At 41.3% G+C, this 25,244-nt stretch overlaps 1 protein-coding gene across 1 annotated transcript in view; it reads right to left on the reverse strand.

Annotated features, from left to right (window-relative positions):
* Positions 1-25,244, reverse strand: part of NALCN (sodium leak channel, non-selective) — a 285,453-nt gene that overhangs the window by 109,716 nt on the left and 150,493 nt on the right. Inside the window, exons 14-15 of the mRNA XM_065901958.1 lie at positions 18,539-18,676; positions 1,626-1,700 (exon numbers count right to left, since the gene is read on the reverse strand). Of these exons, the coding sequence (XP_065758030.1) occupies positions 1,626-1,700; positions 18,539-18,676 (213 nt within the window). The remainder of the gene's footprint in view (positions 1-1,625; positions 1,701-18,538; positions 18,677-25,244) is intronic.

Genomic DNA, 25,244 nt, shown 5'->3' on the forward strand with positions numbered 1-25,244 from the left:
TACGACTCTTGGCAACACCATGGACTGTAATACACCAGGCCTCCTTGTCCCTCACTAACTCCTGGAGTTTGTACCTCTACACTATACTGAGTTCGTGTTCATGTCCATGTAGCTATGGGAAGCTATATACAGACTAACTGGTGGAAAGGGTCAAAGATTGGAAAAAAAAAAAGTTTAAGCTGAATAAAGATTGTGGAATATAGAGTGTTTTCTAGAGTTTGAAACATTAAGAAAATCCAATAGTTTTTCACACTTTCCCCATCCTCCTCTTTGGGAATAACAGATTAAAGTCATTTAAATCCTTAAATAAATACCAGATTTGTAAAGCAAGGATTAAAGTGGTTATACAGCAGTGCATATTTATTGGTTGTGTCTAATTATACTATTGGTCAATTCTGAACTTGCTGCTCACATATTTATTCTACAACTAGAAGCCAGGAGAAGTATCGGCATCAACAGCACAAAGAACTTCCCAACTCTTATTTGAAGAGCCAACAGCTGTTGCTACAAGTTGAAAAGATCTGGAAGAAAGGTTCACCACACTTGGACAACCATTTGCTTGTGTAGCCTCAGAACAGGAAAGGATTCAAATTCTTCCTTGATATGCTCACAGGAAGCATCTTTACATCAAGTATGGGGTTTTTGTTGTTGCTGTTTTTTATGTGATTGACTATCCTTGGTTCAGAGCATGGGCTTTGGAGATAAACAGGAGTAAAAAGGTGAAATGCTTAAAGTGATTTTGAGATTATAAATAACAACGAGACATTTGAATACGTGATGTCTTTGTAAAAAATAGACAACTTGATCCAATATGAAAATTATGAATGTGCGGGGCCCTTCGAAAGTTCCAGATGGGATATTCTTTATTAACATCCCAACTATTGCAGCGCCAAGGTGGGTGATCCAAGAATATCTATCCAGGTGCTCCCCTGCTTCACAAATTCTGCTTCTCAAAGGGTCTCTTCTCTTTGACAGAGTCAAATATTCAAGCCAAGTATTTTCCATGGAACAAAAACTATGAGAATATTGATTCACATCTGTAATCTTTCAGCCATCAATAACAGAATCTTCACATATTTACATTGAGATTTTTTGGAAATGATTATCAATGCCATAACACCCAATCTGTTTTCATACACAGCTGGGCACACAGTTGATCAGTTATTCTATCCCATTTCTTATAACTACTTTGAGCACCAGGACTAAATTCTCTTTTAGTGTCTAGTGGTCAGGCAAATTTATGCTTAATAGTTTTATGATGATGATCGAAAGTATTACATATAGCTATGCCAAATGGCAAGCTGGCCCTGAGGCATTTCATTTCCAAACAACCTTCATTTAATGACTGAAGGAGAATCTAAATTCAATTTACTATACCATGCCCATCTTAATTTTACTCAAAATAATGATGTTAAAATATCCCTAGGATAATTACAGAGCAATAAAAATTTCCTTTCTTGATATTAGAGAAGGTTAAACTTAAAAGAAAAATATTTGCCAACTCAGTGTGTTAATTTATTAAAACCTTTGCTTTGAAGTTTGAACAGATTTAATATCACCTGTAAGCACATGTTTTGCCCTTATTTTCTCAATGCTGATTTAAAAATCCCCCATACATTACTTACTTGTTTAAGCTTCTTTAGATCTTCATCAAGCTCCAAGTTGTCCAAAATAACAGCAACAAACAAACTCAGGAGGATCTATAAAATGGTTAAATAATAATGAAAAAACCCCCACACCGTAAGTAACAAAATATTACCGATATGATCTAGAATATCTACCTAAAGTATATGCTATATAGAATGCATTAAACATGCAGTAGTTGTGAGTCACTGAACAGATATTTAAAGATATTCATAACAGATTCATCCAAGGAAATGCATCTGTTAACTGAAATAGACAATATAAAATATTAATTTGCTTTATAAAGCTGATTTAAAATGAAAATTAAGAAAATTTTAAAATAATTCAACAATCTTCCTCCTAAGACTATACCCAAAGAAAACGATCTGAAATATTGATGAAAACCTTTATACACAAAAGTGCTTGAAAGAGTTACTTATAAAGATGGAATAGTGGAAATAACACCTAACCATAGGTAAATAGCTTAGTACAGATATAGAGATTCCTACTGTAAAATTATTGTAGCTACTACAAATGTCCATTGCGGTAGCTGTCTCCAAGATGAGTTCCTGGTTAACAGTCTTGAGAGTCCGCTTGCAAGTTGAATGCGGTTGATCTGTGTAGTCAATGGATTACGGAAATGATCATATGTGACTTATGAGGCTAGGCGGTAAGGGGCATTGTGGCCCTCACCTTTCTCACTCTTGGCTCACCCATTCTGCTGGAAGCCAAGTGCCAGCTCCTTAGGACACGCCAATGGCCCCATGGAGAGGCCCCTGTGGCAACCAGCAGCTATGTGATCGACCCATCTCAGAAGCAGATCCCCCAGCCTGAGTAAAGCCTTCCGATGACTATAGCCACAGCCAGAATCTTGACTGCAAACTCATGGAACACTCTGAGCTAGAAACACCCAGCTAAGCCTGTCCTAGATTCCCAACCTGTAGCAACCACACAAGCTAACAAACGTTTATGGTCGCAATCCCCTAAGTTGTTCATAATTTGTCATAGAGACATAGATAACTAATACACTCATGAACTCCAACAGTATTGAAAACTGCTTACACCTAAGTATTTTATTCTTTTTGTTGCAATGGTGAATGGTATTATTTCCTTAATTTCTCTTTCTGTTTTCTCATTGTTAGTATATAGGATTATAATAGCCAGGACATGGAAGCAACCTAGATGCCCATTAGCAGACGAATGGATAAGGAAGCTGTGGTACATATACACCATGGAATATTACTCAGCCGTTAAAAAGAATTCATTTGAATCAGTTCTAATGAGATGGATGAAACAGGAGCCCATTATACAGAGAGAAGTAAGCCAGAAAGATAAAGACCAATACAGTATACTAACGCATATATATGGAATTTAGAAAGATGGTAACGATAACCCTATATGCGAAACAGAAAAAGAGACAGAGATGAACAGAACAGAATTTTGGACTCTGTGGGAGAAGGCGAGGGTGGGATGTTTCGAGAGAACAGCACTGAAACATGTATATTATCTAGGGTGAAACAGATCACCAGCCCAGGCTGGATGCATGAGACAAGTGCTCGGGCCTGGTGCACTGGGAGGACCCAGAGGAATCGGGGGGAGAGGGAGGTGGGAGGGGGGATCGGGATGGGGAATACATGTAAATCCATGGCTGATTCATGTCAATGTATGACAAAAAACACTACAATATTGTAAAGTAATTAGCCTCCAACTAATAAAAATAAATGGAAAAAAAAAAAGAAAAGAAATTAGCAAAATTAAAAAAAATTAGAAAATGCTTACAATATTAAGTAAGTATATATATGTTAGAAGCGTGGACTTCCTGGTGGCTCAGATGGTAAAGAATCCGCCTGCAATGCAGGAGACCCTGGTTCAATTCCTGGGTCGGGAAGATCCGCTGGAGAAGGGACAGGCTACCTGCTATTCTTGGGCTTCCCTGGCAGCTCAGATGGTAAAGAATCTGCAAGCAATGAAGGAGACCTGGGCTCGATCCCTGAGTTGGGAAGATCCCCTGGAGGAGGGCATGGCACCCCACTCCAGTACTCTTGCCTGGAGAATCCCATGGACAGAGGAGCCTGCGGGCTGCAGTCCATGAGGGTGCAGAGAGTCGGACACGACTGAGCAGCTAGGCACAGCACAGTACATGGCAGAAGAGCAAGCGTGCACAAAAAGAAAGACTAGAGAAAATGTTAAGAGCAGGTACTTTAGAAATGCCAAAGGTGCCTGCCTTTGTGAAAAAGTAGACTCCCACCCCTTCTGTTGCATTTGCCAAGTTTAAAAAAAGGCACATGCTGCGTTTGGAATGGGTAAATAAGGTAAAAGAAAGAAAACAACAAAAAAGTAGAATTTTTAAAATATTTTAATTTCAATTCCCTTTTCAACTTTGAATTCTCTAAAGTCTCACATTTGTTTGGTAATCTTTTCATGCCTTATTTATATTCTTCCTTTTAATTTCCTTCTTAGCAAATTATCCCCATTTGTTAATACTAGACTGTTAAGCACAAAGGTAAGAAAATCTAGGCAATTTAGTCATGATTCTCAAGCACCAGAGAGATTGTTATGCAGAAGTTAATGCCTTTTCCAAGTTTACTGAGCACAGAACAAGGTGGGGAAAGCCTTCAACTACTATAAAATTTTGACAGAATGTTTGGCTGAGGACAAGTGCCAGTACCTTTCCTTTTAAAAGTCATATCATTTGGGATCTGACCAGAACTTAAAGGGGACACAGAATGGTCTAGACCATAGATTTCATTTAGCTTTTAAAACTTTGAAGTGTAGCTGACTGATAACGATGTGCTAATTTCTGCTGTACGTAAAGTGATTCAGTTAAACACGTACATTAATATATATGGGTGCTGCGCTTAATCACTCAATCACATCCGACTCTTTGAGACCCCATGGACTGTAGCCCGCCAGGCTCCTTTGTCCATGGGATTTCCCAGGCAAGAATACCAGGCTGGGTTGTCATTGCCTTCTCCAGGGGGTCTTCCCAACCCAGGGATTGAACTTGTGTCTCCTGTGTATCCTAGACTTCGGGCAGATTCTTTACCCACTGAACCATTTATATCATTCTGCTTTTATGGTTCATTACAGGATATTGAATATAATTCCCTGTGATATAGTAACAATAATAGAACCCTTTTTTAAAAAAATTCATTCTATATTTAACAGCTTGTATCTACTAACCTGAAACTCCCACTCCAGCCCTCCCCTACCTCCCTCTCCCTTGAAAACCACATCTGTTCTCTATTAGACCATAGTTGGGTTTTTTTTTATTGATGTCACCACGTCCACCACATCATGACTATCTGGGCCCAGATATATTCAGGCTTATTCTAAACCACATCGCGCTATACAGGACATTTCACAGTTCACGCCAAGCCTAGCCCTCTTCCTGTGACCTTGAGGCTGACCTTGATGTTATCACCAAAGCGCTCTCAGAGGAGAAGTCTCCCTTCTCCTCTTCCTCGCCCAGATCCAGAAAGGCCACTTGGAGGGCTGGCTGTGAGTCTGAGCTGTTTCACACCACTCTCTCTCCCCTGGGCACTAGAGCAGGCCCTGCTCTGTGTCCTAACCTAATAAATTTTCTCCCCAGTGAAATGGCAAACACAAACCTAAAAAGAAAAAAAAATTTTTTCCCTGATTGAAAAAGGGAAAGCCACAGTTCCCCCTCCCTTTTCTCAGAGCATTGCCTCCAGAAAACTTGTGCTTATAAATTCTTCTCTGCCCCTTTGAGACCTATATAAATCTTTTTAAAAGTTAAATAAGCCGCATCATTTTACAGTGCAGGAATAGGGTTCCCTCTCCCCTTCTTCATGGGAAGGTGGGAATATAACTTCGCCACCTGGATCCACGTTGCAAAACTACCTATTTATCATGGAGATATGAAGAGTTTGATTTTCCTTTGGAGAAAGGCAATTCGCTATCACAGAGGGCCACCCCCAGTTGCCAGGTGAATTTAGGGGGAGCTATCTTTAGCAGATGGCACCGTCAAGTCTTCTTGCTTGAGGACTGGTTGCTTTCGTCCTGAGAGCACGGATGTCTGTCCTAGCCATTGTTTTGGCAGACTGCGTGTGATGCCCATCGCAGTCTGGTTTATGGCTTATTCAACAATAAAACTGTTGCTTCCTGTCTACCTTGGCAGAGGTTTTCTGGGTTGTCAGAAGATTTTATTTTTAATTATTTCCCCAACACCAGACAGATGGCAGGCTACCTCACCACAGTGAGGTCACGCTACTCGATTAAACTGGACTCTGTGTCAGACGGTGCCTTCAGGCCAGTCGCCCAGTCGTGCCCGACTCTTTGCGACCCCTGACAGTGCCCGGTCAGGAACATAAATGCAATATCGTGCTCACTGCTATGAAGTTCACAATCGAATTAAGCAGACGTGGGCTGGCAGTCTGGTGGAAAAGAGCACTGTGGTTGGAGACCTTGATTGGCAAATAGGCTCTGCCAGCCACGAGCTATACAGCCTTCCGTGAGTTTCACTGCTCTCATTTGTATGACATAACGGCTATAATAATAGCTCAACAAATTGCAGCTATATTGTTGTTTCATTTAATCCTCCCCCAAGACCCCTGGTGTATGGTATATTGTTGTTGTTTAGCTAAGCAGTCATGCCCTACTCTTTTGAGACCCCATGGACTGTAGCCCACCAGATTCCTCTGTCCATGGGATTCTCCAGGCAAGAATACTGGAGTGGGTTGCCATATCCTTCCGTAGGGGATCTTCCCAACCCAGGGATCGAACCCACATCTCCTGCATTGCAGGCAGATTCTTTATCACTGAGCCACTGGGGTATGGTATAACCTATGTTAAAATACACAGACATAAACTTAGATATACAAAACTAAAACAGTTTTCTTGATATTTTTACAGATCAATTAAATTTGTATTTAATTGAACTGAATTGAGTCCTTAAGCCTTCCATTTGCTTTGATGGCTGAAAACTGAATCTTGCTACATGAATCCAATTTAGTCCTTTATAACTCAGTTACATTTGAATAAATGTCCCTTTTCTTTGTGGTCCAGTCACTAAGTCATTTCCAACTCTTTACAACCCCATGGACTGCAGCACGCCAGGCTTCCCTGTCCTTCACCATCTCCCAGAGTTTGCTCAGATTCACGTCCATTGAGTTGGTGATGCCATCTAATCTCATCCTCTGTTGCTTCCTTCTCCTTTTGCCTTCAATCTTTATTTGTAGGGTTGGTTTGATGTCAAAGATGTGACTGTCACTGGCATCTGGTTTACTGTGGTCATGTGACTGATCCTCTGTCCCCCACGAGGGGCAGTCAGGGTGCTTATTTTGGAGACTCTGGGCTTTCTTTCTGCTGAACTGCTCACCACCTCAGTTCTGGGGGCCCTGCATCTAGTGGCCCCAGGCTCTCCTTGGCTTGTGGCAGCATCACTCCACTCTCTGTCTTCAGCTGGCCTCTCCTCTTCCTCTCTGTGTCTTATCCTCATCGTCTCTTACAAAGTCAAAGTGTTAGTCGCTCAGTTGTGTCTGACTCTTTACAACTCTATGGACTGTAGCCTGCCAGGCTCCTCTGTCCATGGAATTCTTCAGGCAAGAATACTGGAGTGGGTAGCCATGCCCTTCTCCAGGGGATCTTCCTGACCCAGGCTTCCCTGGTGGCTCAGACAGTCAAGAATCCGCCTGCAATGCAGGAGACCTGGGTTCAATCTCTTATAGTCATCTGAATTTAGGGATTATCTAGATAATCCAGGATAATCACATCTCAAAATCCTTAATTTAATTGCATCTGAAAGGGCCTCCAAATAAGGTCACATTCACAGGCTTGGGAGTTAGAACATGGATATATCTTTTGGAGGTCCCCATACAACCCCTAAGTGGCTCAGACAGTAAAGAATCTGCCTGCAATGTGGGAGATGCAGATTCAACCCCTGTGTTGGGAAAACCCTCTGGTAAAGAGAATGGCTACCTACCCCAGTATTCTTAGGGTTTCCCTAGTGGCTCAGACAGTAAAGAATCTGCTGCAGTGTGAGAGACCCAGGTTAAATTCTTGGGTTGGGAACATCCCTTGGAGAAGGGAATGGCTTACTCACTCCAGTATTCTTGCCTGGAGAATTCCATGGACAGAGAAGCCTGGTGGGCTCCAGTCTGTGGGATCGCCAAGAGCTGGACAGGACTGAGTGTCTGACAGTTTCACTTTCATATAAACCCTGCTACTGTCAACTTCATTTCTGGCTCGGGTCGTTGTTCCCACACACAGGCTGTCAAGTCTCAGGGAAGTTTGGAAGTTCTGCCACTCCATCTGGGGGCTCGGGAACACTGAATTTTTGGGGGGGTCTTTCAGGCTCTCTATCTAGACCTCTGAGACAGCTACCCAGCTCTGTGCAGGCGGACCCGTGTCCACATGGGGCCCCTAGCAAGGCTATCTCCCCATCAAGTTCAGAGAAGAAGTGGTTACTAGAAAGCCTTGGATGTCAACACCCCCAGGGTGGGAGCAATGCTGCTGGTGCCCTGGGTGTGGCATGCCACCTTACAATCAAAGCACTTTACTCCCGGCCTCTCTCTACACCCTTCTGCCTCCTTCATGTTTCATCCCAGAGAACATTACTATGTATTCTCAGAAAGCAGGGATGTGAAGGGAAATGGGGGCTTGGGGGGACACACAAGTGTGAAGACTGACAACCGGCCAGACACTGAACCCCATCAGAATCTCCCAGCTTCAGTTCTGTGCCAGCCGAGCCGTTTTGATTTCTGAGAGCTGATCTAGGCAGATGGGTCTGGGGGTGGGGGGCTCTTCTGAAGGCTGCTGGTGTAAGATTGTGAGGGGCTGGTAGAGAGTCTGGCACGGTGCTGCCAAGATGCCAAGGAGAAGGGGGATGCTGTCAGGAAGAGAAAGGCTTTCCAGGTGGCATGAGCAAAGACGGGGCCTTGGGGGTGTGGGACTAGGTGGGGGTGGTGGGCAGGAGAGCCCGGCCCGGGTATCGCTGCCTGGAGGAGACTGGGTGAGACTGAGAGGTGGGCTGAGGGGCTGGCAGGGTGCCCGAATGTCACCGGGGGAGGTTGGCAGGAGTGACAGGGAGGCTGTAATAATCAGGAGGCGGTGACATTCTTCTCTCCTCTGTTAAAATTTCCCTTTCAGAAGTTCTATCTCTCTTTCTTTTTTAAAAATGCATGCAATGCAGTTATTTTAAACTGGATCACTGAAGAGTAACTAGACAGTGTTAAATGCAGTTTGACAAACATTATTCAACATGTAACGTTTTGTTACTTTATTTTAAAAAAATGGTAGAGATGATACCTCTTTTTCAGAGGAAAGAGAAAATAAGGCTACCCCGAGGGCAGAGGCACAGAGAGAAAGCCGGGGGATTCTAGCCATACTTTATCATCTTCGTGGAGGTAAGAGTTTGGTTTTCATGGAAGAGAGAAGGCAAGACTCAAAAAGGAGATGCTTTGGCTTTGCTGGAAAACATGCTGAAGGGGCTTTGCAGGCAGAAACCTCTTGGGAGGTTTTGGTAACAAATTTAAGAACAATAAATGAGAGCATTTAAAGTGTGCTTTAAACTGCCATGAACTAAACCTTTAAACATTAAACTGATAAATAAACGTCCACCTCCGTGGACATGAATTTGAGTGAACTCTGGGAGAGAGTAGAGGACAGAGGAGCCTGGCAGGCTACAGTCCACGGGGTCGCAAGGAGTTGGCCACAACTGAGTGACTGAACAGCAACATCGTTCATTTAACATCTTTGAATGGTCAGGCTTTCCTGCTTAGTTAACATGGCGACGTGATGGCAAAACAGAAACCATATTTAAAAATGTGTGTGGAGCTCAAGTTTCCCCCTGAAGCTCTGCTTGGACACAGACACTTACAGATCCTTGTCGCCGTCTCCTGACGGGAGGGCGTGGTGCTAAGGTAACAACTGGGCCCTGGGGGTCTGGCTTGGACTGTCTCTCTGGAGTGGAAATAGAAGACGCAAGAGAGGCTCCGTCTGCAGCTGAGCATGAGGAGGTGAGAATTGCTTTGTAGTTCTTTTCTCAGACTCTAAGAAGGTGGCAATAACCACTGTGACAAAGAAACAGAAGCGAAGGGAGGCGGCAGCTTGGTTCTCATGGTATTTAGTTTACATTGTCAGGGAGACATCTTTTTCCTGCAAACCCAGGGCTGTGCAGGCGTGGACTGAGGATGCAGGCTGACTCAGGGGTCGACCATTTCTCTTCCCCCAGGGTTAATCGGAGTGGGGGACGGAGCCGAATTCTGAAAGCGAGAACCTTTCCTCAACCCTCTCAGCACTGCTTTTTGTGGTGGTCTGTTCTGTTTTCATAGAAAGCTGAGGTAAGGCTCGTTAATCATCTGAGTGCGCTACACTGACGTCTGAATCTCATTTTTAGCCAATGTCTGTCTAGTACCAGTGCCACCTGCGTGCTGAGGAAAGGCTTTCCATAACCATTAAATGGGACGTCCTGGGTGGCTCAGAGGTATAGAACCCCCCTTCCAATGCAGGAGACAGAAGAGACAAGAGATGCACGTTAGATCCCGGGACAGGCAGATCCCCTGGAGAAGGGCAGGGCGACCCACTCCAGTCTTCTTGCTTGGAGCATCCCAGGGACACAGGAACCCGGCGGGCTACAGTCCATGGGGTCGCAAAGACTCAGACACGACTAAAGCGACTTAGCACACAACCATTAAATGAGATTCACAGGTTTATATTCAGTGCTACTGATACAATAAAGAATTTTTAGAGGGATTTGTCACACTGAATTACAAGAGCACCATCATTTGCAGTGAAACCCTTTTCCCTTTTTGCTTTGCCGGTTCTAAACTACGCAACCTGTTGTGTGCGTTATGTACTTTTTATAATTTATACAATATATAAATTTACAATGGGGCATGGAAATCTAAATCACTATTTTTTCTTCAAGATGCAATTTCAGGGCGGAATAAAGGCTCATGATATATCCCTTGATTTCCTCTTGAGCTTTGTTAAATAAAGCGCACACATACTCTGAACACAGAGGTATTCGGTATGTGCAGTGCTTTAAAACAAGAAATTCAAATTCACATCTATATTTTCATGCACTGGCTACTCACTCCTTGTAACATGTCTGTAATATTGCATTATATTAATAAGCAACACATGTATTTGTCCTGCCATGTAATATATAATGACTGTATTAGTAATACATCCACTTCCTTATTTTATGATCCATACTGATACATTATGAATCACTGATCTGAATGAAAAAGTACAGAATAACTATTTGTCCAGGTATCTAATTCTTTACTTTTTTCTCAGATTTTCTCAGATTATAACACCTATGCCTAAGGTATTTTTAGCATTGACCATGCATTCAGTGTGGGAGACGACACAAGTCAGATCCTGGCAACCCTGACGAGTCTCCTTCCTAGGATTTTTATGAACGATGTAGCCACCTCTAGGTGGGACACCGACCTCCAGCTCAGCGGGCTTCCAAAGCAATGGGTCCCGTCCCCACGCGGCAGCAGGTGTTCCGCTGCTGTGATTCCTTGAAAGTGAAAGTCGCTCAGTCGTGTCTGACTATTTGCGACCCCATGGACTATACAGTCCATGGAATTCTCCAGGCCAGAATACTGGAGTGGGTAGCTCGTTCCCTTCTCCAGGGGATCTTCCCAACCCAGGGATAGAACCCAGCTCTCCCGCATTGTAGGTGGATTCTTCACCAGCTGAGCCACCAGGGAAGCCTCACAATACTGGACTGGGCAGCCTATCCCTTCTCCAGGGGATCTTCCCGACCCAGGAATCGAACTGGGGTCTCCTGCACTGCAGGCGGATTCTTTACCAACTGAGCAAGCAGGGAAACCTGTGATTCCTTAGGACCTCTCTTCTATAACTCCTCTCACTACTAAAAAAGCCAGCTGCACCTGAGCTGAGACATTGCTAGGTTTAGGTGTGATACTTTGAACCACAGAGCATTAACTTGGTTTTCTTCCATTTACCCACAATGCATTTAGTAAAATTCAGCCAGTGAAGCATTGTGCTCTTCAGCATCCTATGTCCCCCGGTTTTGCTGGGGCATGACCACCCTGCATCCTCGTTCTCTCTATCGCAGGGAGAAGCTAGGTTAGCATGACGGAGGCTGCTCCAAGTTACACTGTGTGTGCTCAAGAGAGTGGCTTCACCGTCTTAGAATGGCTTTTCTTGATTGAGAATTTCCATCTCTGTCGCTTCGTGTCCTATTTTGAATTCTCTCCAACTGCGTATAGTTCTGCACTCACCTCGTCTTTCCTTTTCCATTTCCAGTTCTTTTCTAAAGTTTCCTTATGATTTTCTTTGCCTTTTTATATAGCCTAAAGACAACCCTTTAGCTGAACTGTCACCTTTAATCTTATTTCTTTCTCCACGGTGAACCTCATTAGTAATTTATTTTTACATTATTTTCAAGGATACAGTAGAAACACAGCAGGAATCTGGGCAATACCCCATCACCTTGCAGTTTTCTTTTCCCTTTTCTTTTTCTTTCTTTCTTTTTTTTCTTTTCTTTTTTTTTTTTTTTTACCATTTCTTTTCCTCATTACCTTTTTACCATAATCACTCTATCCTAAGCTGCCTTGCAAGCTATAGTTGGAAACTATTTCATTGTTCATATAGGTCAATGAAAAGTCAAACGTAATCAGAGCAATGTAAAATGAGAAATGTTCAACACAGATGCACTTTTAAATGAATTCTATAAAATCAAGTTATTTAATTTACACTTTGGAAGGCCCATTTTTGTCAGCAAAACATGACTATTCTCTGAAAGCTGCCGCTACAGAAGCAAAATCAAGAGATTGCTGTGTTAATGTAAGCACTTCAAAGGTAACAAAGAGACTATCCACAATGAGCGCTTAATTACATTTTCTCTCAGTATTCACATCACAGGGCTTTCCTTTGAAACAATAATAAAGGGAAAAACACTGAAAAATAAGGAGTCTTTCAATTGCTTAAGTCTTTTATCATTCTTATCCCCAAATCATTGACAAAAGTTGTGGGGGGAAGATGGATTTTATAAGCATTGGGCAAATTGCAATCAGTCACGGACAGAAGAAATTCAGAATACATACCTGGTGGATGAGAGAGACATTTTACAGAACAGTAGATAATGGTTATAAATATGCGTCTCCTGTACACTTAAGCCTGATTTTCATTGTGGGCTGACAAATTGGTGCCCCCAGGGGGCGATGGAAGAGCCTGCTGTTTTCTATTCCAGAAACTGCAGCCAAACCTTTATTTTCCTCTGCTTGGCACATGCCTGTTTGTCCCTGAGAAGACTAAATCAGGCTGTGTGGCTCCAAGGGCCAGCGTGGATAAAAATTAAGTCAGACTATGTATATGTATGTAGATTTTTTTTTTCTTTTTTGCAATTTGGGTTAAAATGCTTTGTAGTATTTTACAAAAACAAAAAACTCATACAACTTCGCAAAAATGTTCTTTTTAAGCTAAATTCAAGCCTAAAGACAGGCTTATGAAATCGAGATTTTAACTTACAAATGTTCAGTTTGGAAGGGTAGCAACGCACATATAACGCAGGCTATCATCTCCATGCACATATTTATGTGTTGGTCCAAAACCAATCTCTAGCTGTTTTACTGCCAATATTTAAAAAATTTCAGATCAGGTTGATCTGGCATGATCAGGAAGCAAATGTTTATCATGTGTATCAAAAATACAGCATGGCTGAGAGTCTCTTATCATAGCTTTTATCTATGGTTGGTTTGTGTTTACTAGTGCAACTTCTCTACCAATTGTAGGCTCAGAGAACACAGATTAAGCCTTCCCAACGAAGGCCAGGATGTAGGCTAGTACTTATACAGAGTGGCTGAGATTCAGGAAAACTGTGCTGAATCAAACTGGGCTGACTTGATAGACCTCATGAAAATAACTGTCAGTCTGAGGACGTATAGGAGAATAAAGCAATTGTCGATAATGCTTAAGGGAATCTCCAGTGACCTGGAGAAATGACTTCAGTCTCTAGACTTTTTGGGTAGTATAAAATTAACACATGCAATTTTGAAAATTTAGTTTTAGAGTGTGCTATGGAGCCATTTAGAGGCTCCCCTGATAGCTCAGCTGGTAAAGAATCTGCCTGCAATGCGGGAGACCTGGTTTCGATCCTGGGTTGGGAAGATCTCCTGGAGAAGGGAAAGGCTACCCACTCCAGTATTCTGGCCTGGAGAATTCTATGGACTGTATAGTCCACGGGATCCCAAAGAGTTGGACACGACTGAGCGACTTTCACTTTCACTTTCATGGAGTCATTTGGGCAGCAACCAGGATCCCGGATTTCTACCTTCTGGTATATACCCTAAAGGGCTTCCTTTGAGACTCAGCAGTTAAGAATCTGCCTGCAAGGCAGAAGATTCAGGTTCAATGCCTACAATGGGGAAGTTCCCCTGGAGAAGGAAATGGCAGCCACTCCAGTGATCTTGTCTGGGAAATCCCATGGACAGAGGAACTTGGTGAGCTCCAGTCCATGGGATTCCAAGAGTTGAACACGACTTAGCGACTAAACCAAACACCTTAAAGAAATTCTTGCACAACTGGACACAAAGGACAAATGTATTCGCTGCAACGTGTAAGAGCAAAATATTGGAAAGCCACCTAAGCCGCGTCTCCAGGAAGGGGACTGAGAAGCAAACATGGCATGTTCAGCCAACAGACCACTACTATGTGACTATGTATTAATGCCTGAATTAACTCTACGTGTCTTAAGATGAAAAGATCGCAAAAACAATGTTTGGTTAAAAACTTAACTGAGAATATATGTACTGATCCTTTTTATTTTGAAAATTGCTACTCCTAATCATTTGTAAGGAGGGAAAAGTGAAAGTGTTAGTCGCTCAGTCCAACGCTTTGTGACCCTATGGACTGTAGCCCGCCAGGCTCCTCTGTCCATGGGATTCTCCAGGCAAGAGGCCTGGAGTGGGTTGCCATTCCCTTCTCCAGGGGATCTTCCTGACCCAGGGATCAAACCCAGGACTCCTGCATTGTAGATGGATTCTTTACTATCTGAGCCATCAGGGAAGCCCTTGTAAGGAGGGAAACACATGATCAAACATAATTTGGCCTCAGCATGGGGTGGAGTTATAGCAGTGAGAGGAGTGTGCGGATCCCTTCCAGACAGGGCCAGCCATGCGCTGGAGCAGCGCTCCTCAAACTGAAAATATCATATTGATCTTAAAAACCAAGGGTATAAAAATGTCTGTAGATGGTTTAAAACATTATATATTTTAATGGGTATGTATAAGTGTGGAAAACGACTGCAGTCCATTGATTTTAAGATGCATTTTCACATTTATTTTCACATTTTAACAATCTGAAATTGGGATGTATCTTGCAATCTAGGTGTGTCCTTTAATTTTACTTTGTTTATTAATATTATACCAAATGTGAGCCTTTATAAAGTTGATAGATTGAAGATAAAAGGAGAATGGGGTAGCAGAGGATGAGATGATTAGATAGCATTATCGACTCAATGGACATGAATTTGAGCAAACTCCAAGAGATAGTGGAGAACAGAGGAGTCTGGCGTACTGCAGTCCATGGGGTTGAAAAGAACTGGACATGAACTAGTGACTGAACAAACACAACAACAAAGCTGATAATATGCTAAATTTCGTAAACTACGATTTAAGAACTGGAAGATGGGCTCATATCAAATTCATCAAAGTCACTGTCCAGGAGAAAGGGTGTGGGGAAAACCAAAAAAGGAGACAAACTTGGGCATAAATGATGCTTTAAAGTGATCAATAATACTTTAGTTTTATAAATTAAAAACATCTGAAGTAGTATTTTAGCATTTATTAAGATATAGCTTGAAATGTACATACCATCTTATTTAAACTTGAAGAAACTCAGGGTTGGTGATCGTTAATGATCGTCCTCTTAGACCATGGCTAAAGCACCCTGAAAAATACAAGCTCACCTCACATGTACTTGGCAGCCTTGGAAGCTAGATGTGCCGGGGTCTTATTAGCCCTCACTTTCAGATATAACACAACAAACAGATCAGGGAAGCTGTCTGATTCTTCCACAGTCATACATCTAGAGACTGGCAGAGACAGATACTGAATCTAGGTTTTTGGACTTCAAGCCTGCAGTCTTGAACTCCACCGTATTTAACAGACTGTCCTCACTGATGTGTGTGTGTGTGTTTGCGCTCAGTCATGTCCGGCTCTTTGTGACCCTGCAGACTGTAGTCCACCAGGCTCCTCTGTCACGGGATTCTCCAGGCAACAGTACTGGCTCCAGTTTCCATGCCCTCCTCCAGGGGATCTTCCTGACCCAGGGATGGAACCTGCGTCTCCTGCACCTGCTGGCAGATTCTTTACCACTATGCCACCTGGCAGACTTTTAAATTCTCAACTGCTTTAGAGATTCGAAAAGATTATGAACAAAAGAACAAAATACTTTCAATTTTCAGTTTTAAAATTTTTGAAAAATTACAGTGAGTGTTTTGGGCAGACACTTAAATCAGTAGAATGAAGGTGTAGAATTAGATATGGGTTTTCAAGCTATGTTCTGTGGATTCCTAAAGGCTTCAGTGAATCTCAGGAGTCCCTGGAAGTGGTTCAGGGTTCCACAATCAAAGTCACATTTTTGGCACAATAAGGAAAATTCAGGCTGTCCAAGAAATCCGTTATCAGATTTAATATTTTATTTCACTATATTAGTGATTCCTGTAGAAATCCTCTTGAAAAAAATTACTTTGCCAACTAATTTACTAGACTAGATCATTTTTCTTCCTGCTTATATATTACTGTGTTAATCTCTGACTTAAGAATCAAATCTGTGCAGGGCTGACAGCATATTATATTGTTTTAACAGAATAACAATTATACAGATTATTCCCATACATAGGTGATTTCAACCATCTATCCTGAATTTATGCAATGATCAAAAGTCTCCGAGGTATTCCATAATTTTAAAGGAACTTAAAAACATGCATGCATGCTAAGTTGCTTCAATCATGTCCAACTCTTTGCGACCCCATGGGCGGTAGCTCGCCAGGCTCCTCTGTCCATGGGATTCTCCAGGTAATAATAGTGGAGTGGGTTGCCATTTCCTCCTCCAGGGGATCTTCCCAGGGATCCAACTAGCCTGCCTTATGTCTCCTGCATTGGTAGGAGGGTTCTTTACCACTAGCGCCACCTGGGAAACCCGCTGAAACACACAGTAACTGCTTAACAAAACTAACTGAGTCTGTAAGTGAATGAATGAATAAATGAATGACACAGGTCCTGAGAAGGAGGATGCAAAGACCTCAGGGCCAAGGGTCTGCCAGCACAGGTGCAGCCAGGTTTGTCTCCAGAAGCCTGACATCCACTCCTACCGCTCAATGTTCTTTGTGAGCACGTGTGAGAGTATTTTTAAAGTCATCCCATGTCAAAAATGCCAATATTATTTCTATGTGATTCTGCTCTTTGAGCCCAGGACCTTTCTCCACATCACAGTGCATCCTCATACACCTTTTGATGGACATGTCTGTGTTTTTGTTTGTTTTAAATATTTTTTTGGGGTATGGACTATTTTTAAAGTCTTTATTGAATTTGTTACAATACTGTTTCTGCTTCATGTTTCTGGTATTTTGGCTGTGAGGCATGCAGGATCTTAGCTCCCTGACCAGGGATTAAACCCGAACCCTCTGTACTGGAAGGCGAAATCTCTACCACTGGACCACCAGGAAAGTCTCCAGTCTTTGACTGGAAGGCCTTTGCATATCGCAAATGTGATGTCTAGTTTAATATATGTAGTTTGTCCAGCACTTACTTGATTCATAGATTTTAGAATTGGAAGGAGCCTTAGGGATCGCATGCATTTTATTTTAGTGGCTCATGGGGAGAGGTCTGATTTCCTGCAGACGTGTTCAGTGACAATGCCAAGTTTCATAATCTAGGGAAGCAGCAATAAATAGTTGCCAGATCATGGTCTGGCTCTAGTGTTTATACTCTTTGTGACACTGGGCAAATTAACTCCTCAGTTTCATCATCTGTAAAGTGGGACTATTACATAACCTGACTGTCCCAAATATGAGGAGTAAAATTATTATAAGGCATTTTGCCACTCAATGAAGAGTAGCAGCTGTTTTTATTTCATATGTTCCTAATGAAGGGTAACATTCTGCATCTTTCCCTTGGAACTTTTAGCACAATATGAGAGCTTAAATTTGATTCTTAAATATATACAAATGCCACAAATATACACAAAATGTATACAATACATTTAATGTAGATCTGGCATTAGAAAGACCTAAGGATTATATCCTTTTAGGATGCAGGCCACATTTCATAATTTTTTTTCTTTTCTTTTTAAAAGACATACATGGAAGAGAAAAATCTGCTTGTGTGACAGAGGAAAATTTTTCCTGAATTTTGGTATTTGGTTTTTATCACACCATTTACAATATTCACAGCCATGTGTTTTATTTTTCCCCATGTGTTTCTTTTACTCACACAAAGCACAGTAACTCTGAGCTGGTTTCTAATTAACTCACTGCACCCTGAGGTCTCCAGCTTCTGTTTTAAGTTTAATTACAGCTGTGAAGAGGCTGCAACAAAACCAACGAGAGTGTCTCTACATGATAAAGAAAAAATAATAATGCAGTTCCGGTTTGATTCTTAGATCACCGAGGGTGTGGATGTTCATAGAGATGGTTAAGTCAGTACACGGACTTGGGACTTCCATTTGTTTTGTCTCATTTTCCCTCATGCAAGCCACTTGATTTTGATGGAGACAACTTCTGACTTAAATCTGCAATCTAATTCCTCAAGTAGTTCTTGGTTTCATAGACAGTTAGAATGGAAGAGACTCTCATCCAATGGGACGACTCTACCTCAGTTCTCTGGTTCTGAAGTTGACAACAGACCAAAAACCTGTTGATGTCCATCCCATCATGAATTGTCAGACAATTGAAAAGAAGTGTGGAACTCACCAGAGTGGCGAAGAGGTGATAGAGAATAAAATAGATGGCAACCACAGGTGCCCACATGTGTCCCACGGCATTTAGGGTTTGGTCCATGACGTCAACCCATCCTTCCTGGGTGAGAATCTGGAACATGGACATGAATGCCTACAGAGGGAAAGAATGGAGAGATCAAAACACCAGCCTTGAGCTTGCATGCAACTTAAAATTAGGACTTTGATCTCAGTACTACTAATTCAGGAGGGAAAGAAGAGCCTTCATTCAACAGATAAGAAAGAACTAAGAACAAAGATCTTAAAAGTCTGATACCTACCAATTCAATGTGGAAAACTAAAATAATTACCATGAATTAAAATTAGCCTTGTTGGTGGTAAATACTGCTGAGCAAATTAGAAAAAAATCAGGAAACTTTGCTTATTGTCTCTATTGCTTTTATCTTTTGCAAGTTATTTAATGTTTTCAAGGGATTACTGTAATTTATTTTATTTTTTGCTGTCAAGCACAACTTATTTTTCTAGCAAATTACATTCGATTGTCTAAAGGCAAATAAGAATAATAACCTTAATTTTACTTTTATAGAATTCATCTATCAAATCATTTCAGTTATGTTAAAAACACAAGACTCTGAACAAGAAATATTTCTAAAATGATATGACAATACTAAGCAACTTCATAAAAATGATCATATTTTTTCATAATTTAAAACACTTTTTTTTCCAAAGCAGAGTCAAGACCATGGAAGAAACCCCAAGATCAAAAGTAAAGTAAAAAATAAAATAAAATTGAATTAAATTAAAAAGAGCACTCAACAAAAGCCAACCAAGTTCAAAGACCCATTCTTTCTTGGCAAAGATCTTTGGTTAATGTCATTCCTATACATCTTTTTCTTATAAATATATGCTTATATCCACCTCTGGTTTACATACTCTGTACACATTAGTGGTCAATAAATGAGAACTTAATGAGAACTTATGATACTGTCAGGGAAATTTGACAATTGGCATTGAGTGACTCAAAGAAATTGCTATAGACTTCAAGACAATGCAAGACATAAATCAAATTCTCAAGTATTGGGATTTCAAGAAATAAAGTCCAGGATAATAGAAAGATGGACAAAACCCTATAAGAGTTCTGTTACACTGATAGTATTTTAGAGGCAAAATGGACTCTAAAGATAATCTAACCTGATTCATTCTTTTTGAAGATAAAGAAAAAGAGGTTTAAGTTGGATAATTAGCCCAAAGTCACTCTATTAATTTGTAGCAGTAATAGAAGTAGCACCAGGCATCATGATTTCAAGGCAAGTACTTTTTCCAAGTGCTGCTTCCCGCCTTCAGTGAAGTCTTGAATCTACTACTTCCCAGACCTGATCACACAGTAAGTTCTTTTGGCAGTTTTCTTTACTAGGGATAATAAGCTTTTTTACAAGTGCAATGTTCAATGCGCAGCACATAGTGGGTCTGTATGAAGAAAGGAACAACGAAATGAATCTCAAACTAGGAGGCACGTTTTTCCTCTGAGGCTTAGTCCATGTGTGAAACATTTAACTTCTTCTTGATTTAATTTTTCTATAATTTCATCACCCTACAAAGTGTTCTGTTTATGAAAGCAAGAAGTATGTTGTTACTGGTACTTGAGCACGGCATCAACAAGGACGGTTTAAAACTTTCCTTGCCGGGGGTGCCAAAGAGAGTATTAGCTTTAATTCATCTTAAAAATGCTTCAGAGAATTTTTCAACACAAGGTTTAATGTCATAAGCGTGCCAGACCTATCACTGAGGGCAGTTATTTTTTCCCTGTATTTTTTTTCTACTGAGTATTTATTACATCTGAAGGCAAGGAAAACAAGTTCTGAAGATGACTCACATAAAAATATCAGATTCCCTGGAAGTCCAGTGGTTAAGATGCCATGCTTCTACTGCAGGGGGCACAGGTTCAATCCCTGGTTGGGGAACTAAGATCTCACACACAGAAAAAAAAAAAAATACCAGATTGTTGTATCTTCTTCAACAGAGACGTCACCAGTGTCAAAGTGTGTGGACATCCAAACAGCTCAACAATGAAAGGGGGGAAAAGTCAAAACATCTACCAAGACAAAAGGAATTTTCCTGGACATGGATTTCTTTCCCTAAAGGTGACAGAGAAACTTGTGATTAAGTCCAAGGGATTTATCCTTGGTACCTAGAGGCCAGAAATTCAGGTGTACCTTTCACTTTCTCTGGGCAGAAACCTACTTAATTTGTTTTTATCTGCAGCATGAGCTTTCATGAACACTCAGCCATCGTGCATTCAGTGAAGGTTTGGGAACATGGAGTTATGGGTTTATAATCTGTTGCTGTGAGATAAACAATGTGAGCAAGAACATCGGGTTACCCTCTACTCTTTTCAGAGTTCCAGAAGGAAAAAGTCTCGTTTCTGCACAGCTCAGAAAACTCCAAGTATGTACTATGAGATGCTGTGAATTATTATTACTATACTCTGTTCAACCATATTTACATTTTGCTGTTTAGTCATCATTGGGCCTTCCATGCTTGTTGGTCCACTGATAATCAGTAGATGGATAGTCAATGAGTTGCCTATGAAAATATTGCTAAGTAATAATGTTATCCGGGTAACGTCCTAGGGTAATACTTCCTTCCCCAGGGTTCCAAATATTATGACATGTTTGGTAGTAGAAGGTAGATGTTCAAGCATTAGGTGGAGGCCCCTTACTTTTCACTAAGGTTTCAGAATCTGTCCCAGTTTAATTCACTTTATTGGAATCACGGTGTTCTTATACAATTTTTAGTTTAGTTTTGTTTTAGTTGAGAGTTTCTGATTGTTTTTCCCAAGTTCCTTGGGGGAAAGAAATATAGACTTTCTTCCTTCTACTTCAAATTACTTCCAGATTCTCACAGATTTCTACCAACTGTCTGGAATAAATTCCACTTCTCTTCTCTTACAGAGGTTCTTACTGGAGGCTTAGATTACCCAGAAACCTTTTTATTCTTTCTCTCAGACATTTTCCTTGGAGTCCTCTTACTGCTGTTTTAATTTGGACCATTTACGTTCTAGACCTGCTCCACAACTGTCAAAGCCTTCTTTTTTCATTTTATTTTATGGAAGTATAGTTGATTTACAATGTTGTGTTTAAGTTTTGCTGTAGAACAAAGTGATTCAGTTATAAATATATATATTATATACATATATATAGATTCTCTCCCATTATGGTTTATCACAGGATATTGAATATAGTTCCCTGTGCTATACAGTAGGACCTTGTTTTTTATCCATTCTAAATGTAATAGTTCACATCTGTTAATCTCAAGCTCCCAGTCTTTCCCTCGGCCTCCCCTCTGCCCCCTGCTTGGCAACCACAAGTCTATTTTCTATTTGCGAGTTGGCTTTTGTTTCATAGATACGGTCATCTGTGCCGTATTTTAGATTCCACCTGTAAGTGATATCATGTGGTATTTGTCTTCCTCTTTCTGACTCACTTTGATTAGTAATGATAATCTCCAGGTCCATCCATGTTGTTGCAAAAGGAAAGCCTTCATTTTAAACTTCCTTATCTAGATCGTTTAATCCCTCCAATACAGTGTCAGAAAGGGATCCCAGAAGCTCATGCCCATCATTGGTGGTGGTTTAGCCTCTCAGTTGTGTCTGACTCTTGCAACCCCATGGACTGTAGCCTGCCAGGCTTCTCTGGCCATGAGATTTCCCAGGCAAGAATCCTAGAATCTTCCCAACCCAGGGACTGGACTCACATCCGTGTCTCTTACATTGGGAGGCGGGTTCTTTACTGTTGCGTCACTTGGGATTCCCATGTCCATCACTAGAACCCTGTTTCAATTTGTCAACTACGTTTTCTTCTATGTTTTGCGGTCTCAGTACGAGGAGAGTGGTTTGCAGGGAGAGAAGTATTGGCTGAGGCCATGGACAGCTAAGCTTGAAATATTAGGACTCAGACATTTCCCCACTGTGGGTAAATCCTGGAAATTTTTATTGCTGCCACAGTTTGTCGGCTTCCTTCCAACACTTGCACCCCACTGGCTCCAGGGGAGGACAAAGACATGTTGATTCTGTAGATCCTAGTCCTCTGGGTACCAGGAGAGGACAGCTGCTCTCCTCCACCCCTTTCTCCCCATCTCCTGCTCCCTCCTGGTTTCAATTTTCTTCTTTTCTCTTCACCCTTTCACTCTGCTGAACTTTTGTTTACTATGGAAGAGCCCTAGTTTTTAGAAATTATGACTGTGTTGCTTTTACTCACAAGCCTTCTTCCCAACTGGGAAAAATGAAAAATAAAAAACTCCAGCATTTTATCTTGCCTTTGGTAAAATCGGGTGAATCAATCACTTCTACGCTTGTGGGAGATCCTTGATGTCTTTTCCAGGGCTCTGCACATCCCCACAGCCTGAGGCTCCTCAAATTGAGGGAGATGAGCACATATTTTAGGATTTGCTTTTCCAATTTAATTTCTTTTCAACTTCTGGAAAACAGGCTTTGGGCATGAACCTAGAGTGCACTTTCTCTCTGATTCTTTCTCTTTCTCCCTCCCTCTTTCCTAGTAGCTGCTATTCAAAGCTAATGGTATGAAATTGTGGCTTTTTCTTTGTGGGGTGATTGCTGGAATCATTTTTTTCCAGGCTGGTAATGAATTGTTTTATTCATTTCTGCAGGTTTTCGGGACAGAAGATCTGTGATTTTTGCTATTTTACCCCTCATGTCCAATCTTACAGATGTAAACAGGGGTAAGCACTTTGTTTACAAGTGCCTTTTCTTTTCTGTGTCTAATGACATAATCACATATTAACCATCCCCATGCAGGTCAGGCCCTCTTCATGGTGCAGGTGTCTGACTGCAGCTAATTGAATCAGAGATGAGCAGTTAACCTGAGAATGGGCCAGCTGCATAGGGCGTGATCTGGAACAAACAACCCTGCCGGTCAGGGAAGAGCAAAATCAATCAAAAACATCTCTAATGAATTTCAAGTGGAAGTTACAGGGAAAAATCACACTGTTAGCAGTAGGATCTGGAGGCACATGAATGAATGGGGATTGGCTCTGCAGTTGGGCGCAGCAACTAAGGGGTCACGGCAAGGTCAGCTGTTGTTGTTCAGTCCCTGAGTCCTGTCCGACTCTCTGCGACCGCATGGACTGCAGCACGCCAGGCTTCCCCGTCCTGCACCATCTCCCGGACCTTGCTCAAACTCAAGTCCATTGAATCAGTGGTGCCATCCAACCATCTCATCCTTTGTTGTCCCCTTCTCCTCCTGCCTTCAATCTTGCTGAGCATAAGAGTCTTTTCCAATGAGGCAGCTCGTGCCATCAGGTGACCAAAGGACTGGAGCTTCAGCTTCAGCATCTGTCTTTCCAGTAAATATTCAGGGTTGATTTCCTTTAGGACTGACTGGTTTGAGGGACTAGGGAAGGTGATAATACTCTTTCTTCAGACTTTTTAAAGTAACAGCTTTGTTGAGACATAGTTTAAATACTGTAAAATTCACCTTTTGAAGTAGACAATTAAGGGGTTTCATTTTCTCACAACTAAGGCAAGACCCTTTTCATCATTCCCCCAAAACTATGTACCCATAGCAGTCACTTCCCATCCCTCCCTTCCACAGCCTTCAGCAACCAACAGTACCCTTTCTGTCCCCATGGATCTGCCTATTGTGAACATTTTCTACAAATGGAATCATATAAGAGGTCAGGGTTCTGTATCAGCAGTTCATTACCTTTTATTGTCAAATGATGTTTCATTCAATGGACAGACCACATTTTATCTACTTATCAGTTGGTGGATATTTCGGTTGTTTTCACTTTTTGGCTACTATGTTGCTATGAACATTCATATACAGATTTTTGCTGGACATAAAAATTACCTTATACTTAATATAGTTTTACTGCATATTAAAATATATGCAAAATATGTATTTACTTTAAAAAATCTTGATATTAAAAATTTTAAATGTGAGGAATACAACTCGGGTTATTGACATTCAATTTTCATTTTAGAATATAATTTGTATGTATCTTATCTATTTTTAGTGGGTTTCCAGAACTCTTTCTCTGCAGAAGATGAGCCTTCAAAATGAAATCGGTTTGACAACTTATACAGTAGCTCAACCTTTTTATGGAGGGTGTCCCTGCTGCGTCTTACTACCAGTCAGCCGTAAAATAGAAGATCTGCCGTGACAGTATTCACGGAGTGTAAAAGTGACACCTCCTTCGGTTTTAATTGCCTTAATTATTCACCTACTCAGTCTCCTTGTTTCTTTTTTCCCACTGAAATAAAATGCAGAGGAGTTGTATCTTCTGAAAAACCTACTGACCAAGACAGAGGAGTGGGCGGATTTGGACTTGATGTCTCCTCACAACTAGGGCATCTGCCGGACATGGGGGGGTGGGGAGGGTGGACCTCGACACCCAAGGGGACCTGAGGAATCCCCGAATGACCAGCAATTGTTTAATTAATTAAATGAGAAATCGTGTTTACAGTGAAAAAAACCCACTGATTGCATGATTTAATATTTTGCTGTATAGTTTCTTTCATTTAAAACTCCTCAATGATTCAAAGTTTTAACAATATTTAAAATGACATCAATATATAGTAAGTGTTGGACCTACCTAATATTGGAGTTAAATTTCCAAAATGTACACTGGTTGGAAAAATCATGACTGACAAGATCAAGGTCTTACTGAGAGTTAAGGGTTGGGAAAAACCAAGAAAAATGACA

The sequence above is a fragment of the Muntiacus reevesi genome, chromosome 11, assembly GCF_963930625.1.
Source record: "Muntiacus reevesi chromosome 11, mMunRee1.1, whole genome shotgun sequence".
NCBI classification, from domain to species: domain Eukaryota; kingdom Metazoa; phylum Chordata; class Mammalia; order Artiodactyla; family Cervidae; genus Muntiacus; species Muntiacus reevesi.